Raw genomic sequence first — 17,517 nt, forward strand, 5'->3', positions numbered from 1 at the left:
GAAAATGGATGGATGTATACATTTAAGGTTTCAAGGAACATTATTGTCATACCAGCACATATGGTACGAAATCGTGTTAACTAGAGCAGTGGTTCTCAAATGGGAGTACGCGTACCCCTGGGGGTACTTGAAGGTATGCCAAGGGGTATGTGAGATTTTTTTTAAATGTTCTAAAAATAGCAACAATTCAAAAATCCTTTATAAATATAAATAAAAACCTATCTTTTTTCCAAATAGTTCAAGAAAGACCACTACAAATGAGCAATATTTTGCACTGTTATACAATTTAATAAATCAGAAACTGATGACATAGTGCTGTATTTTACTTCTTTATCCCTTTTTTTCTACCAAAAATGCTTTGCTCTGATTAGGGGGTACTTGAATTTTAAAAAAATTCACAGGGGGTACATCACTGAAAAAAGGTTGAGAACCACTGAACTAGAGGAACTAAGGGATCCATTTTCTTCAATTAATTAATTAGCAAAGATATCTAGTACTATATTAGTTTTTGAGTTCATACAGCAGATAGGCTTTTTGGTGCAGGTTTAAGTACCGTATTTTCAGACTATAGGTTGTATTCCGTCAAGTGACTTTTGAATGGAAGTAAACTAAGTGGTGGGCCACCAAACCAATATGGCTACTGTGCAGCAATCAGAGTTCAAACTATCCGCAACAAGATAGAATACAAACAATATCAAGATAATATCTTAATGGGAAATACTAAACGTTAAAAATATATCAAACAAACCTTTAACGAAGTGATCTCTGCAAAATTGTGCGCTCTTTGACTCGATCTGCTCCCTTGGACTAGAGTGCGTACAGCTTTTCTAGTTATTTTTTTGTAAAATGTTGTACTCTTTCGCCCTTCTTGATTAGCTCTTGAAGAACCCTGAAGAAACCTTTATCCTTTTCGCGTTTTGAACGGTTCCAGCAGCCTAAAACAACACAAGCATAGGTCATTTTTCTTCAAGAAAGGCAAAATGCCGTCCAGAACGCTATGACAACATACTCTCGCTGGCCCACCACTTTGAGTCTCACATATTTAATGAGCTGGACGTGACGTTAGGGGAATACAACCTTTAAGGCGCACTTAATATCCTTTCATTTTGCAAAAATCGACAGTTGCGCTGTGTAACCTGACTACTGTACGAAATAATTCTGGGCTGCTTACCGACCTCAAAGCTATTTTATTTGGTACATGGTGTAAGATAAGTATGACCAGTAGATGACAGTCACACATAAGAGATATGTGTGGACTGCAGGCTGCCTGTTCAATAAATGACGCTAGAAAGCAAGCAAGCCCAAAACTTTTATGTTTCATTGATAATATAGAACTTTACACAAGGTGCTCAAAAATGTTTAAGTATGACATTGGTAAGCGGAACGGAAGTATTACGGCTACCATATTCAGATGTACTGTGCTTCAACATACTGTATTATTATAGTGTGTGTATAAGGACCCCAAATTGGTTCCTATTAGGAGACATATAATATGCCGTTTTGTTTCGCAATATGCAAAAACAACTTTTCTTACAAACTGGTCCCTGTTGATGTGTATGTCTACTACATGTCTGCCATTGTAGTCTGTGCCGTATGTAGTAAATTAGCTCCTCTCTTTTCTCTATCCTCTTGTTGTGGGACATTCATTCTGCGCTGTTGCCATGTCTAATTCAAAGTAGCGTAAAGTTCTAACTTATATCTGTCAGTAGACTGGCTATGGAAGCGCTAAAAACTACAACCAATATAAGACTGCCCACAAAATAGCGCATCCTAAAGAGACGGTCAGAAAGCGGCTTGAAGACGGTCTGTAAAACATCATCCATGCAACATTTTGACTAAAGAACCACCATTACATGTTATGTAGACCACAAGGAAATGTTTAAAATGTAGAAAAAAAATCATAATATGACCCCTTTAATGCGCCTTATAATCTGGTGCACATTTTGTATGAAAATAGACCTGAATAGACCCACTCATCAGCAGTGCACCTTATAATTTGGTGCGCCCTATGGTCCAAAAAATATGGATATGCTAATACAGTATCAATTGGTTTTATATGTTATGTTATATTTCGGTAAAATAAGAAAAAACACTTTTTTTTAATTAGAAAACTGTGATTAAGCTCAGGTTTACTACAGTATGTAAGTACCAGATACCCAATAATCAAAACACAACAGAGTACAAATCTTGAAGCAAAATATTCCAACACCTCATCTGTAATTTTAGGAAAGAGCAGGCAATGTCTCACATTTCCACACAACGAGTTCCCAACAGCTGAACAAAGTGTGACATTCACCCACAGGATCAATTATCACTACATAACAAAAATGTGTCTGAAAATACATAGTATCTATAATGTGCTTTGTCAGATGGTCAGTGCTACCTACACATGCAGTATCATCTAATGATTAGAACATGAATTATAGCAGAGGACAGACCAGATTTGTTGTAACAGTGAAGGACTACGTGGCTCGTTTGTCAGGTTATTGAGCAAAGAACATTCCCACCGCTATGAAATACATTCAGGTAACTACGGTTCGAGTCGTACGCCAGATTACAGTCGCCGTTGGCCTTTGCTGCTGAGTAAGCCATCTCTGTGATACAAAAAGAGTCCTAGCAGTGCTTTAAGATGTGGAGGAATCGATGTTCCAGAAAATACATTGGCTATCCAGAGGGCACTCCTTTGACTTTTGTTTCTGTGTCTTTAAAGTGACTTAAGATAGACCCCTTTAGGCCTCCTCACTTTATTGCTTTTTGCCGCCTTGGCGAAAGCAAAAAAACAATGAATGTCTGAAGGCAAACAACAGGTTAGTCATTGTGATACCGACTCCTGAGAATATTACAGTTTGGAACAGAAAACCCTGAAGCAAAAGTAACCTGTCAATGTTTTTTTTTTTTTTTTTTTCAAAGAACATGATAAATAAACAATGGAGGACATCCAACATTGTTTATTACAACAGGAAGACAACATTTTTTGTAGCATTTTGAATTATTTTTTTAACAGGCTGGAATGTTTAGCTCCTTCCTTTCAGGCAGTAATTCAGCAACACATTTGAAATGAGAATGATCTATTTCACTGAATTGATCTAGAAGATGTTATTTATGTACAATAATGGGTCTTTTTTCATGTATCTATGGCATTGGCGCTTGTCCTGAGATCCAACATCCTCTGCAGTGAACATTTGTGTTTGCATAAATGTTTTTTTGCAATTTGTAACTGGGACAAAAGGAAATAGAAATAGACCAAAATTAATGTCCACTGTAGAGGACACTGGTTTTTAGGAGGGGATACTTTGTGCGGTGTTTTATAATGTAAATATATTTCTTGGCCACATTGGTTTCAGATTTCAAAATGTACATAGTTTTTTTTACTCCGAATAACTATAAATTAAAAACCTGTTATTTTTACGGTAAAAAATTTACGACTGAGCCGCCAGTTTTCCGCCTTGACATCGGTCATTGTATAAGACGCACTTACAATCGTTTCATTTTCTCAAAAATCGACAGTGCACCATATAACCTGGTGCGTGTAATGTACGGAATAATTCTGGATGTGCGTACCGACCTCGAAGCTAATTTTTTTGGTACATGGTGTAATAATAAGTGTGACCAGTAGATGGTAGTCACACATAAGAGATACGTGTAGACTGCAATATGATGCCAGTAAACAACACCAAAACTTGAGGATATAAAACATGACACACTGTGCTCGAAAATCTGTAAATATATTTTAGTACAACTTTGGTAAGCAATGAAGCTGCACCGCTTGATGGATTGTCAGAGCATTACATCAAGCGTAGTCAGACGTACTCTGCTTCAACATACGAATATTATTATGGTGCGTGTAAAAAGACTGCAAAATGGCACCTATTATCAGACATATTATTTGCCGTTTTGTTTCAGAATATTATGCAAAGCCAACTTTTCTTACCTGCATAAAGCCTGAAAATTTGCACGTGTCCGCCATTGTAGTCCGTGCCGACACCGTAGTCGATAAGCTCCATCTTAATCTCTATCTTCTTGTTATGGAGCATTCATCTTCCGCTGTTGCCATTTCTAATATAAAGTAGCGTAAAGTTGTAATTTGTATCTGTCAGTAGACTTGCTATGGAAGCACTAAAAACTACCGGTGCAGTGGGTTTACATAATTCACCCACGGAACTTTAGTTATTAGAGAGTTCCGGTCGGACATTTTTTCACGGCACATATTTCCAGCGTTTATGTTGCACTCATGGATAAGGAGATGCTGTTCCGTTATTGATTTAAGTAAAATCTGAATGTCATTAAAACAGTTAGCTCCATCTTTGACCCTCCTTGCACTCCCGTCCTTGCACGCTACACCGGTACAACAAAGATAACAGGTAGAAGACGCTGCCGAAGGTGAGCCACGTAAATAAGACTGCCCACAAAACGGCGCATCCTGAAGAGACGGTCAGAAAGCATCTTGAAGATGGTCTGTAAAACATAATCTATGCCACATTTTGACCAAAGAACCACCATTAAATGTTATGTAGACCACAAGCAAGTGTTTTCCATTTAGAAAAAAATCATAATATGACCCCTTTAATGCGCCTAATAATCCGGTGTGCCCTTTGCTCCGAAAAATCAGGGGTGTCCAAACTTTTTCCTCTGAGGACCGCACACTGAAAAATAAAAGCATGTGGAGGCCATTTTGATATTTTTTATTTTCAAAACCAATATACGTATATATTTTAACCCTTTTTGGCACCCCTCAATTTTGGTGAACGTTAAAGGGGAACTGCACTTTTTTGGGAATTTTGCCTATCGTTCACAATCGTTCTGAAAGACATGACGATGGATGGAATTAAAAAATATATCTACATTCTAAATATTTAAAAAATGCGATCAAAAGCCTGCTTACGATGGAGCGCTATTCTGCCTATAAAGCCCTTAAAATTATCCAAACACCTCCATTAAAGTGTTATACACAGTACATGATGTATATATATATATATATATATATATATATATATATATATATATATATATATATATATATATATATATATATATATATATATATATATATATATATATATATATATATATATATATATATATATGTATGTATGTGTGTAATGTAGTAATGGGCACATTTATAATAACATTTTATATTTACGTATTTTGATCATTTTAAACATACATTTAAAAAACGCATCACATGAAGAATGACTCGCAAAGAAAAGGGTGGTGGAACCAAGTGTCTTCTCATGTTGTTTTTGCCATTTTTGGGTATAAATTGGCTGTCAAAGTGTATCAACTTGTCGGATTACGTCCTTATCCTTTTATTATCAAGGTGAGAGACCCGATTTTCTGATCTAGAATAAAGTTTGACGAGCGAGGAAGCAGCTCATCAGTCGATCATGTCAACATTAGCACGCAAGCTCGTGATCATTGTGCCGCTATAAATAGTTCCTCTGCGTTAGCGCTTCTAATTACAATATCACTAATACTTGGTTAATATCCAAGTCATGCGCTTTTATTGGGTTTTACGGGCGGAATAGAGGACCTCTCATTGACTCTGCTGTGAGTAGACATTTATTTATGTTTATTTACGAGTTAGAATACCTTTAAAAAAAATTATCATCTGTCATCATAATAATTGTGAATGACAGGCAAAATTCCAAAAAAAGTACAGTTCTCCTTTAAAGGTCCCGGGGACTCAAAACTGTCTGTCATTAAAGTGTTTAAAATAAGTCATATATACCCCGCTTTCCACTTGAGTGCAGCTGGGATAGGCTCCAGCCACCCCCGCGACCCAGAGGGGAATAAGCAATAGAAAATGGATGTAGATGTATAAGTGTTTTTATAGTGTTTTACTGTAAATAGAAAAGCACTACCACTTTTTTTTTCTTTTCATTTTGACAACTGAGCTTATTTTTTTTACTATAGAATAAATTATTTTACAATGATTTTAAATGGTACAGTACATTACAGTAAATGGAAAAAACGTATCACTTTTATATTTATGGTAAAATTCTGATGACTGTTCTTTCCCTGTAAATTCCACAATTGTTGATTATGTCGTACATTACTGTACATCTATAAACGATACCACGGTTATTTTTACAGTTCTGGCAACTGAGCTGTCAGGTTTTTTGTTTTACTGTAAAATCTATCATCGTTGTTTTTACGATACAATTCTAGTGACTGAGCTGCCAGTATTTTCCTGTAAAATCTACTGACTTTTTTATGCAGTGTAGAGTGCTGTTTTATAGATGATCTTTTACATTGTATTTTTTTTATTTTTTTGTTGTTGCAATAGGTCCTTAAAGAAAGCAGAACGCTCCTTTAACTCTGACCAAAAAAATAGACTTAAACTAAATTTCCACTGTAGAGGATGTTGGTAATCAGGAAGAGACAACCCCTTGCCCCTCAAAACCCCCCACACCCTGGTCTCAGGGGCCCCAAAAACTCCCTTGCTTTAAAGGTAATGGACCAATGGTCGCCATCCCAGCAGATAGATGCCGAGTGATAACTTTTGCCCAGGAACATGCAAAAAAAGTGTATACTAGACTTAGTGAAAATGTTGTTTTTAAATTCACAATACTGCCACAATGGTATATCACAAAACTCTATACTGGCTTTTCAGACTTTGTTCGTGAGTATATGCCAACATTAAGTATAAAGACTTAACAAAACAACCAATGTTGGGAAATGTGCAAAAAAAGAGATCCACCATGAAGCATTTGGAAGCGGAAACAGGGGACATTAGTTATGCTAATTAAAAAGAAGGAGTGAAGGGAGGAGGAAGGAAGGAAAGTCAAATGAAGCTGAAAAAGTAGAGCAAAAATTAAAGCTGTGGACTCAAAGCAGAAATGAAAACAGGGAGCACTGAGACACTAATGTATGTACCAATTTTGTTGTTCTTTATTTGGAATGAATGGTGTAGATTTAATAAACTCATACCAGAACTGTTTAATAGTCATGTTTCTCACGTTTGCCATCTGTTCTGCTTAGAACACTACATAACATACAAATTCATGTAATTATCCACAAGCTCATATTTGATAGCATCGTCATCTATTACTGGCATAGTTCATGACTGCTGCAGTGTATTACATTAAATTGTTGCCTCTAGAGGAGATGTCATGCGACAACACAAAAATATGAATAGTATGTTCATGACCTCATTACATGCAAGTTGTATTCAAATGACATCATTTGCACAAAATTGTATCGTGGTGACTCAAGGTTGATACGTTTTAGGGTGGATTTGTTCAAATTTAGAATTAATAGAACTATAGAATACATAATGTATGATATTTAAAAAAGACATTTCTGTGGTGGAACTGAAAATAAGTTAACTACTGTTAATAATATAGTAAAGGCAATAAAACACAAGAGTTTTAATGCTAGTAACACAACCCATTGTCAAATCAACTTGCATGTATCTAGTTGTTCTTAATTGCTGTATGAGTGTGAAAAGAACGTAACCACCGGTAATAAAAATATATTATGTGACCTAATTATCAATTAATAAGTGAAACTCTGACTTGTATAACATTTAGGTGATCAACTGCTGCTGTTGTCATGTTTTAAATAAATAGTGCTGTGGAGGTATCTCGGTTTTTGTTAGTGGTCTGTTCCAAAAGGTCAGACGAAGACTGACTCGTATGAAAACCCATAACATACTTGAAAAATATCAATACAAAATACATTTTGTAAAAAACAATTATAGTTTTACATTATATATATATATATATATATATATATATATATATATATATATATATATATATATATATATATATGTATATATGGAGAGAGAGAGAGAGAGAGAGAGAGAGAGAGAGAGAGAGAGAGAGAGAGAGAGAGAGAGAGAGAGAGAGAGAGAGATTTACACAGGAAGATTTTGTAAATGCTGCGATGAGGTGGCGACTTGTCCAGGGTGTACCCCGCCTTCCGCCCGAATGCAGCTGAGCTAGGCTCCAGCACCCCCCGCGACCCCAAAAGGGACTTAGACTTAGTTCCTCCCATTCCTGTTGGAACATTGGGCGAAGAGTCCCCTCCATTTGTTCCGGTCACTGGCGACCCTTCTTGCTCCATGCCAGCTGACTCCCATCTCTCTCAGGTCTTCCTTGGCTGTTTGTCTCCACGTCTTCTTTGGCCGTCCTCTCTTCCTCTTTCCCCCTTCTGGCACCCAGTCCATTGCCACACTTGCCAGTCTCTCTTTTGGCAGTCGGAGTACGTGTCCAGCCATTCTCCTTCTCATGTCAGAGACTATGTCAGACAATGGTGCTACCCCTGCCCTTCTCATCACCTTTTCATTGGTGATGTGGTCTCTCCATGAGATCCTCAAGATGTATCTGAGGCACCGTCGGTGGAAGACATTCAGCTTGTTAGTAATGCTTGATGTCTTCATCCACGTCTCACAGGCATAGGTCACTGTAGGGATGACTACTGACATATAGAGGCGCAGCTTTGTGGACGTACTGATAGATTTTGATGACCAGATGTTCCGGAGGCGTTGGAAGACTCCTGCAGCTTTTCCGATTCTGGTCTGTACATCCTTTTCTGCGTCTCCAGTGTTTGAGATGTTGCTTCCAAGATACGTGAAGTTTTCAAAGTACTCTATGCCTTGTTTGCCTACAGTGAGCAGTGGAACGTTTTGGTCTTGTGCGACGGTCATGGCCTTGGTCTTCTCTTGGCTTATACGTAGGCTGACTTTTTCACCTTGCTCATGCAGATTGTTGGTCAATTTTTGGAGCGCAGCATAGGAATGGCTAAGCAGAGCCAAGTCGTCCGCAAAGTCCAGATCTGCCAGTCTGCCCCCTCCCCACTTAATGCCGAGGTTTGCTCCGACGACCGACTTCCTCATGACAAAGTCTATGACAATGATGAACAGTAAGGGAGACAAGATGCGACCCTGTCTTACCCCGGTCACAATGTCAAAGTCGTTGGTTGTGCTGCTGGTGGTTTTCACTCGACAGGTGGAGTTGTGGTACAGGGCTCTGAAGATGTTGACGTACTTTGATGGTATACCGTATAGCTGGAAGATCTGCCACAGTGATTCCCGATGGATGCTGTCGAAGGCTTTCTTGAAATCGATGTAATTGATGATGAGGGGTGTCTGGAGTTCTTGGCACTGTTCTATGATGTTGCGAAGAGTGAAGATGTGTTCCGTGCAGGACCTTACCTTTCGGAAGCCGGCTTGCTCTTCCCTTAAGATGTTATCTACCTCGTCTTTTAGGCGTTGGAGCAGCACACTACAGAAAACCTTGCCTGGGATCGACAGCAGTGTGATGCCCTGCCAGTTGTTGCAGTCTGCGAGGTTTCCCTTCTTTGGCAGCGTCACTATAACCCCCCGTCTCCAGTCGGCAGGGACCTCTTCGGCATGCCAGATCAGGTTGAATATGTGCGTGAGGCTCTCCACGACCACCTTTTGACCGTGCTTCAGCAACTCAGCAGATACCTCGTCGAGTCCTGGTGCCTTGCTGTTCTTGAGGCTCTTGATTGCTTTGGCAACCTCGGTCCTGGTTATCTCTTCTGAGGTGACTGTCAGAGTTGGGGCTGGTGTTTCCCGTTAAAAAGAAAGAGAGTGGGAGGTGTTGGCTGGTTGAGAACTTCTTTGAAGTGCTCCACCCACCTTGCCTCCTGTTCCTCGTCGCTTAGGAGTGCCCTGCCATCCCTGCTCTTGATTGGCACCCCGGAGCTGCTCCTGGAGCTGGTTAGCTCCCGCACAATCCTGTAGAGTGTTTTAGTGTTGTTTTTCTCTGCTGCCTCTTGTGCTTCTTTTGCTTTCTCCTGCAGCCACCTCCGTTTGTCTTTCCTGCAGCTCTTTTTTACTTCCCGGTCCAGGCGTCTGTACTCCTCGTCTTTCATCCTCCAGCATCGGAGCCTCCTCTTCTGTTCTCTTTCCATCTTTGCCATCTTCCTTTCGTCAATCAATTTCCAGGTCTTTTCCGTTATCCATCTCTCCTTGTTGGTGCCCCTTCTTCTGCATAAAACTGTTTCCGGAGTCTCAGTGATGGCACGGGAGAACAGACTCCACTGCTCCTCAATGGAAGGATGTGGTGGTACCTCAAGCTTCTTCCTCAACTCCTCACGGTAGCTTCTCGACAGGTTGGTGTTCTTAAGGTTTTCCACTGCGTAGGGTCTCTTGGGCTGCATTTTTTGCACCTTTTTCAGCTTCAGCCTGATTTTACCCACCACAAGAAAGTTATCTGAGCCTACATCTGCACCCCTGTGTGCACGAATGTATAGCAGTGACGAACGCCATCTTGTGTTTATGCATATGTAGTCCAGCTCATTTCGGGTTCCGCCCCCAGGTGAAACCCATGTCATCTTATGGATCTGTTTGTGCTTGAAAAATGTGTTGCCAATGCTGAGGCCGTTGGTGCTGGCTAGCATCAACAGTCTCTCCCCGTTGCCATTGGTAGAGCTTGCAGACCCGTGTGGTCCCACTGTGGCAATGAAGCCCCTTCTGTTGCCATCCACTTTCACATTTAGGTCTCCAATCAGCATCTTAATGTCGTAGCTGGGGATCTCATCAAGCACGGCTTGGAGCTGGCTGTAGAAGGCATCCTTGTCCTCTTCTGAGGCAGCCTCGGTTGGGGCATAGACTTGCACGATGGTGACTTTGGCATGTCTAGTATAGAGCCTTGCTGTGATGATGCGCTCATTCACCGGTTTCCATCCCACTAGCGCTTGCGCCGCACAGTGGGTGGTCTTGCTTCCCAGAGAAAAGAACGGTTGCTCCATCAATCACGAGGCGCCCCTGCCCAGTCCACCTCATTTCACTAACGCCTAAGATGTCCAGGCGATAGTCCCTCATAGTCTTCAGCACCTGGTCCATGCGCCCACACTGGAACAGTGTGCGCACGTTCCAGGTACCTACTCTGGTGTTGGCTTTGGTTTCGAAGATCGGGGTCATCAGGTGTCGGGCTTCCTGCTGGATTTCACCCGGTCCCGTCATAGATACATCCAAGGATGCGCTCTCTCTTCTCCGCCGCAGTGTACCGGAATGGCTCCTTCTCGTCGTTTCTGTAACATGGTGCTTTTTTACGGGGTGGGGTTGTTAACCTCACGCCCAACCCCCAACTTGGAAGACCGGGTGCTGACTTTTGTCTGGCCTCTATCCTGAAACCTGCCCGGCCTGGTTAAACCTGAAAGGGGTGTGATCCCCCGCCGGTATAGCTTTCAAGGGTCATTGAGACACTCAAGACTCTCCACCACGGCAAGGTACCAGCACAGGGAGAGCAAAAGGGACAAGCAGTAGAAATGGATGGATGGATGGATGGATTTTGTAAATGTTAATTTTTACACCTTAATTGTTTCCAAACAGTGTCTGTAACACGGCAGTTAAATGGCTGATTAAACAAAACAGAAGTCATTGTCATGGACCAACAAGTTGTGGAAGCTAGCTCTCCAATAAGCTAAACAGACTGACTAACTCCACAGGTGACATTTTGGTGAATTTACAAAACTGAAACAATACAAAAAGAATGCCATTGTATGTTAATAATACTAACACACACACTTTTAAACTTCTTAGCATATTTACTAATGCTAACGACGCTAGCTTGATTACATTACAATAGCACATACAAATATGTATGAAAACATCCCTACAGACATCACAAATGGGACATTTTAGTAAGTATGAATTGTTTTAGTTATATTATTAAACTTTCAAACGATGCTTGGAGTGATGAATGAAGAATCCTTTCAAGCAGAAACGCGATAAACGAATAGTAGACGAAAAAGGCTATACTTCCGATTCAAAGCTCGAAACAGTAAGTACATTTTGAACCAGCAGCACCTGCAGTGAGCAAACTCTCCCAAAGGATGGCAGACTAGCACAAACAATAACATACCTTTTAAGTGTCTCTGTTGGTGTTTTATAAAAACTCTTTGTTAAATACAAAACATTATGGCCGTTAGTGAAGAAAAATCTGTAAATTAGCCGCACCGTTTAATAAGCCGCGGGGTTCAAAGCATAGGAAAAAAGTAGCGACTTATGGTCTGGAAAATACAGTACTATTCATCACCACAATGACAGAATTTGTTTTACCACAACTGTTATCACTGGAGGGCTAGAGTAAAATGAATGACTAAGCATGCTACACACAAGAGGTTAACTGCTAACACTTTAATATTGTCAGGACTCTGCCTATTGCGTGGTTTGTTTTCCCATGGTGCAAAGGAATTGGACCGGACATGGCGTGAAGGTAAATACATATTTATTTAAACACTAACAAACCACAAAAAGGAAGCAAACAAAAGGCGCGCACAATGGCGGAGAACAAACTTGACTAAACCAAAAGACTAGCACAAAGGCAATTAACTATGAACAATAAACAAAAACTTACTTGGCATGGAACTATGGGAGCATGAAGTCAAACAGAGATAGCAGGGGTGTCAGAAATAGCATGGCATGAAGTGAGCAGAGGTAGTATGGATGATGTCACCAGGACGATCAATAGAAACAGACAGGCTTAAATAGCAGTGACATGATTAATGACAGGTGTGCGAGTACAAAGCGTGAGACAGGTGCGTGATGAGGACAGGTGAAAACTAATGGGTAGTCATGGAAACAAAAATAATGGAGCGTAAACAGAAACTAAAGAGTCCAATAACTAAACAAAACAAAACATGACTAAAACAAAACATGATCACACAGACATGACAGAGCCCCTCCCTTAAGGACGGATACTAGATGTCCAAAAACAAGATCAAGAGTCATGGCAGGGCGGGAGGGGGACATGGCGGTGGGTCGCCAGACCACGTGTCCCCGAATCCACCAGGGCAGAGTTAGGTGGCGGCGACGTGTAGAGCGCCGCTGTACCTGATGAGGTGGGCGACCCGGGAATGGCCACATCCATGGCCGACGAGGAGGTCGGCGTACCTGGCGTGGCGGATGCTCATGGAATGGCCACATCCTTGGCCGACGAGGAGGTGGGGGCGTTGTCGTCGTCGTGGCAGGCGGCGAAGCTTGGCGTGGAGGGTCGTGGCGTGGCGAATCTTGGCGTGGCGGGTCTTGGCATGGCGGGTCTTGGCATGGACAGTCTTGGTCTTGGCATGGAGGGTCTTGGTCTTGGCATGGAGGGTCTTGGTCTTGGCTTGGGTCTTGGCTTGGGGGGTCCTGGCATGGTGGGTCCTGGCATGGTGAGTCCTGGCACGGTGGGTCATGGCTTGAGTCCTGGCGGGGGGAAGCTGCTATGGGCGGCACTTGGCGTCGTGGAGCTGCTACGGGCGGCACTTGGCGTCGTGGATCTGCAACTGGCGGCACTTGGCGTCGTGGAGCTGCGACTGGCGGCACTTGGCGTGGTGGAGCTTGGCGTGGTGCTGCTAGGCATGTTGCTAGCCGTGGCGTAGGTGCTAGCCGTGGCGTAGGTGCTAGCCATGGCGTAGGTGCTAGCCTTGGTGCTGGTGCTAGCCTTGGCGCTGGTGCTAGCCTTGGAGCAGCGACAGGTGCTAGCCTTGGAGCAGCTAGCCGTGGTGCAGGTGTAGCGGCCTAGTTGGGGGTTGCGGCTTGGCAGGCCGAAAGACCGGTGGTGGTGGCCGGACCGGAGGTTGCGGCTTGGCAGGCCTAAAGACTGGTGGTGGTGGCCGTGCTGGAGGCTGTGGCTTGGCAGGACGATGCTGAGCCACCCCACCTGAACAGTTCCCAGCCCTAACCCCTCCCCCAAGGAGCGGATACCAGACGCGCTCCCCGCAATCTGGAACCGTTTTTTGGGGTGGGTGGAGGGAGGTCAGGAGAGGGGCAGAATCCTCCCCTCTAAATTGTCTAAATTGTCTTTTATTCTTCCCCACCTGTGCTTTTGTGGGTGGATAAAAATAAAAATTCCGTGACGTGGGCGGGTGTTGAGTCTTGGGGGGCGGGGCATGAAATTGGGATGACGTGGATTGACATGCTCTTATTTCTAAAAACATGTTTTGATAATGTCTTATCATGTTTTTAGAGTCTTTGGTTGGAGGCGGGTGATCAAAAGAAACAGAATTTGGAAAAAAAATATCCAGGTCTGTGGAGTCCTCTTGGAGCTGCCAGGCTGGCGGCCGTCTATTTCCGCCCGGAGGGGGAGGAGCTTGCGGGAGCGCCGTGTGCTGTCCGCTCGCGAAAGCCTTCCCTGACGTCCTTGGTCTGGCGCGGTGCTTCCGGGACTGCGGTGACGCCGCACCGCCCTCGGACCAAATCAGGTCTCTGCACTCCACAGAGGAGTAGCGCAGCGTTTCCTCTTCCATCGCGCGCAGGACCACCCAAGAAGCCTCATCCAATTTGTTTGCGGGAAAACTTATTTGCTGGTGACATCTGTCAGGACTCGGCCTTTGGCGTGGTTTGTTTTCCCGTGGTGCAAAGGAATTGGACCGGACATGGCGTGAAGGTAAATACATATTTATTTAAACACTAACAAACCACAAAAAGGAATCAAACAAAAGGTGCGCACAATGGCGGAGAAAAAACTTGACTAATGAAACCAAAAGACTAGCACAAAGGCAATTAACTATGAACAATAAACAAAAACTTACTTGACATGGAACTATGGGAGCATGAAGTCAAACAGAGTTAGCAGGGGTGTCAGAAATAGCATGGCATGAAGTGAGCAGAGGTAGTATGGATGATGTCACCAGGACGATCAATAGAAACAGACAGGCTTAAATAGCAGTGACATGATTAGTGACAGGTGTGCGAGTACAAAGCGTGAGACAGGTGCGTGATGAGGACAGGTGAAAACTAATGGGTAGTCATGGAAACAAAAATAATGAAGCGTAAACAGAAACTAAAGAGTCCAATAACTAAACAAAACAAAACATGACTAAAACAAAACATGATCACACAGCCATGACAAATATAAAGTAGGGGTGATCGATCCAGATGTCGATACTATCAATACCTAGTATAGTATATGTATATAAATGATACTAAAGTGATTAGAATAATATTTTTCTTAATAAAAAATATTTTTGGAGGTCATTTGTGTTATTATGTACTAAGTCAGGCATTATGGTTTTGGATACAAGAAGGCTTTGAGGGGAAAACCTCAAATTATTTAAATGGGAACCAATAATATTTTTTGCTTTTGTTTACTTATTGTGCGCCAGCTACTTTGTTTGTTTGTTTGTTTGTTTGTTTGTTTGTTTGTTTGTTTTAATTGTATTAAGATTAAAGATTAAAGTACCAATGATTGTCACACACACACTAGATGTGGTAAAATGTGTCCTCTGCATTTGACCCATCCCCTTGGGGAGCAGTGGGCAGCAGCGGCGCCACGCCCGGGAATCATTTTGGTGATTTAACCCCCAACTCCAACCCTTGATGCTGAGTGCCAAGCAGGGAGGTTATGGGTCCCATTTTTATAGTCTTTGGTATGTAGCATTTAATACCACAAATTAAATTCATGATCTGATTTTTCAACAATATTGTTACAATTATAGTGAACGTTGTAGTCATATAGTGTATTACTTCAGACAGAATTATTGCACATATTATTTCCGAGTTCATGAATTACACACAGATGCATCTAATGGGCTACTGAGAACTTGCCAGACAGAAAATGATATTCAGTTCGTAACATTGTCTTCATGGTAATGCAGGAAAGAAAGAAGATGTTCTCAAGTCTGTTCGCAGTTCCATGTATACCCCACAGAAATGTAAAACTTGCTCTGTTATAAATCTTGCTGCCCTACTTGTTCTACACTGACTGTGTGCCTGACCCCTTTTCAGGATGTCAGGATTATGAAATCATGTGCTAAGCTTTGGTAAATAAAAGAGTCAACGTGCAAATGCAGCATGACAGACAGTCTGAAGGGTTCTTTCAGTCTAATGTTTTTTTTTCTTTCGTTACAAGTAAGAAGAAGGCGGTTTCCTCTCCAGTCAGCTTTTGACGTGTTTGTTTTATTGGGAGTTGTTTGCCTGAAAAAGCCTGGCTGCTCTCATTGATTTGTCAGACATGACTACAGGCATTGTTATGTTTTCTTCTTTTTTTCCCCCTCAATCATGCTTTTTGCTGCAGCTGTCAGCAATATTACACCCAGTTGTAATTATGACTTAAATTCTTCCAATTTCAGCACTTTTTTATTTTATTTTCACAGCTTTTTTCTGCCATCAAACGTTGTATGATGCAGACAGTAGTAATAGTGTTAAATGTACAAGCTGATGAATAGAGTATGTAAGTTGGGTAATTTTTAATACAATTGGTAAACTTTTTTTCTTTTCTACTTTTCTTTTCAGGAACCGTTTCAGGCTAACATGGCCAGGATTAACGATATGGTTAGGCTTTTGTTTTGTTCTTGTGTGTGTCGTGTCTCGTGGTGTTGCTTCTATTTCCTCTTTATGAGTTCAAATGGAAGTATTGTGAAGTCTGCCGCATTTTCTCCTGACAACCTGTGCTGCCTTTTTTCTCTTTACAGAGAAGAGAATCTGCGACGCTCTCCAAAAAGGCAAATAATACCTTCAACATTGTTGGAACGACCTACGCCATCAACGTAGCAAAAGACCAAGGTTTGACAACCATTTCTAAGAGTGCCGGTGCCGGTGCCGGTGCCGGTGCTTGTGCTGGTTCCGGTGCCGGTGCCGGTGCTGGGGCGTCCACCAAACACTCCTACCTTCACAATATGGATGATCCCTACACAGAAGCCAAGAAGTCTTACAACCGAGTCAGCAAAGTGGACAAGATATCACGCATCATTTTCCCTGTTCTTTTCTTCATCTTCAACTTGGGCTACTGGGCCACTTACGTCAACAGAAAGCCCGCCATCATAGAAGCAAACAACCTCAACTAAATTCAGAAAGTCAGTCTTGATCTGGGTTAGGTAATGGAGGGTAGACAGCTTTACAAGAGACCATGAACATCTTGTTGTGTATGTGTGTGCCCGTGTCAATACTCTCACTGGACATTTCATTAGGCACACTTGCGACATCTAATGAGATCCAATACAAGAGTTTTCCATTTGTATTTTATTATATATTTTTTGCCTATTAATCAATCCAACAAAATAATACCATAATAATACAATTCCAATTCCAAAACCATACCCGGCCCAGCAACATTCAGAATAGCAATTGAGAGGACACACAAACATGACACAAAACAATCCAAAAGTAGTCAAACGAAAATTAATAATATCATTAACAGTATCAATATTAATAAGAATTCCAACATAGCAGTGATTAGAAATCCCTCATTGACATTATCATCACAGCCATTTATAAAAATAAAAAAGAACAATAGTGTCACAGTGGCTTATACTTGCATTGCATCTCATAAGCTTGACAACACATTGTGTCCAATATTATACACAAATATAAAATAAGTCATATTTTAGGTTAATTTAATAGTTAAAACAAATTTAAATAATGTATCCCATATTCCAATATATGACTCATTATTATCTAAATTAAATGCAGTTTTTTCTACTGATATCATTTCCATAGCTTGTGTATAGCAGTCAGTATGAGTTGGACTATCAACATCTATCCATTTTTTCAATATTACACTTTTTGTTATGATGCATATTGAAAGAAATGCATTTTTACTCGTTGATGACACGTTA

General features: G+C 41.5%; 1 protein-coding gene across 4 annotated transcripts in view; it reads left to right on the forward strand.

The window, feature by feature from the left end:
• The window catches only part of gabra3 (gamma-aminobutyric acid type A receptor subunit alpha3), a 311,418-nt gene extending 294,132 nt beyond the window's left edge, over positions 1-17,286 (forward strand). For 3 of the 4 annotated variants that reach the window (XM_062048129.1, XM_062048131.1, XM_062048132.1), the window contains 2 exons: positions 16,196-16,234; positions 16,375-17,286. In XM_062048129.1, coding sequence (XP_061904113.1) covers positions 16,196-16,234; positions 16,375-16,746 — 411 coding nt within the window. In that variant the 3' untranslated portion in view covers positions 16,747-17,286. The remainder of the gene's footprint in view (positions 1-16,195; positions 16,235-16,374) is intronic. The other variant, XM_062048130.1, reaches the window with a different exon arrangement.
• Positions 17,287-17,517: the final 231 nt, after the last annotated feature.

Source organism: Entelurus aequoreus, linkage group LG05, assembly GCF_033978785.1.
Source record: "Entelurus aequoreus isolate RoL-2023_Sb linkage group LG05, RoL_Eaeq_v1.1, whole genome shotgun sequence".
In the NCBI taxonomy this organism is placed as follows: domain Eukaryota; kingdom Metazoa; phylum Chordata; class Actinopteri; order Syngnathiformes; family Syngnathidae; genus Entelurus; species Entelurus aequoreus.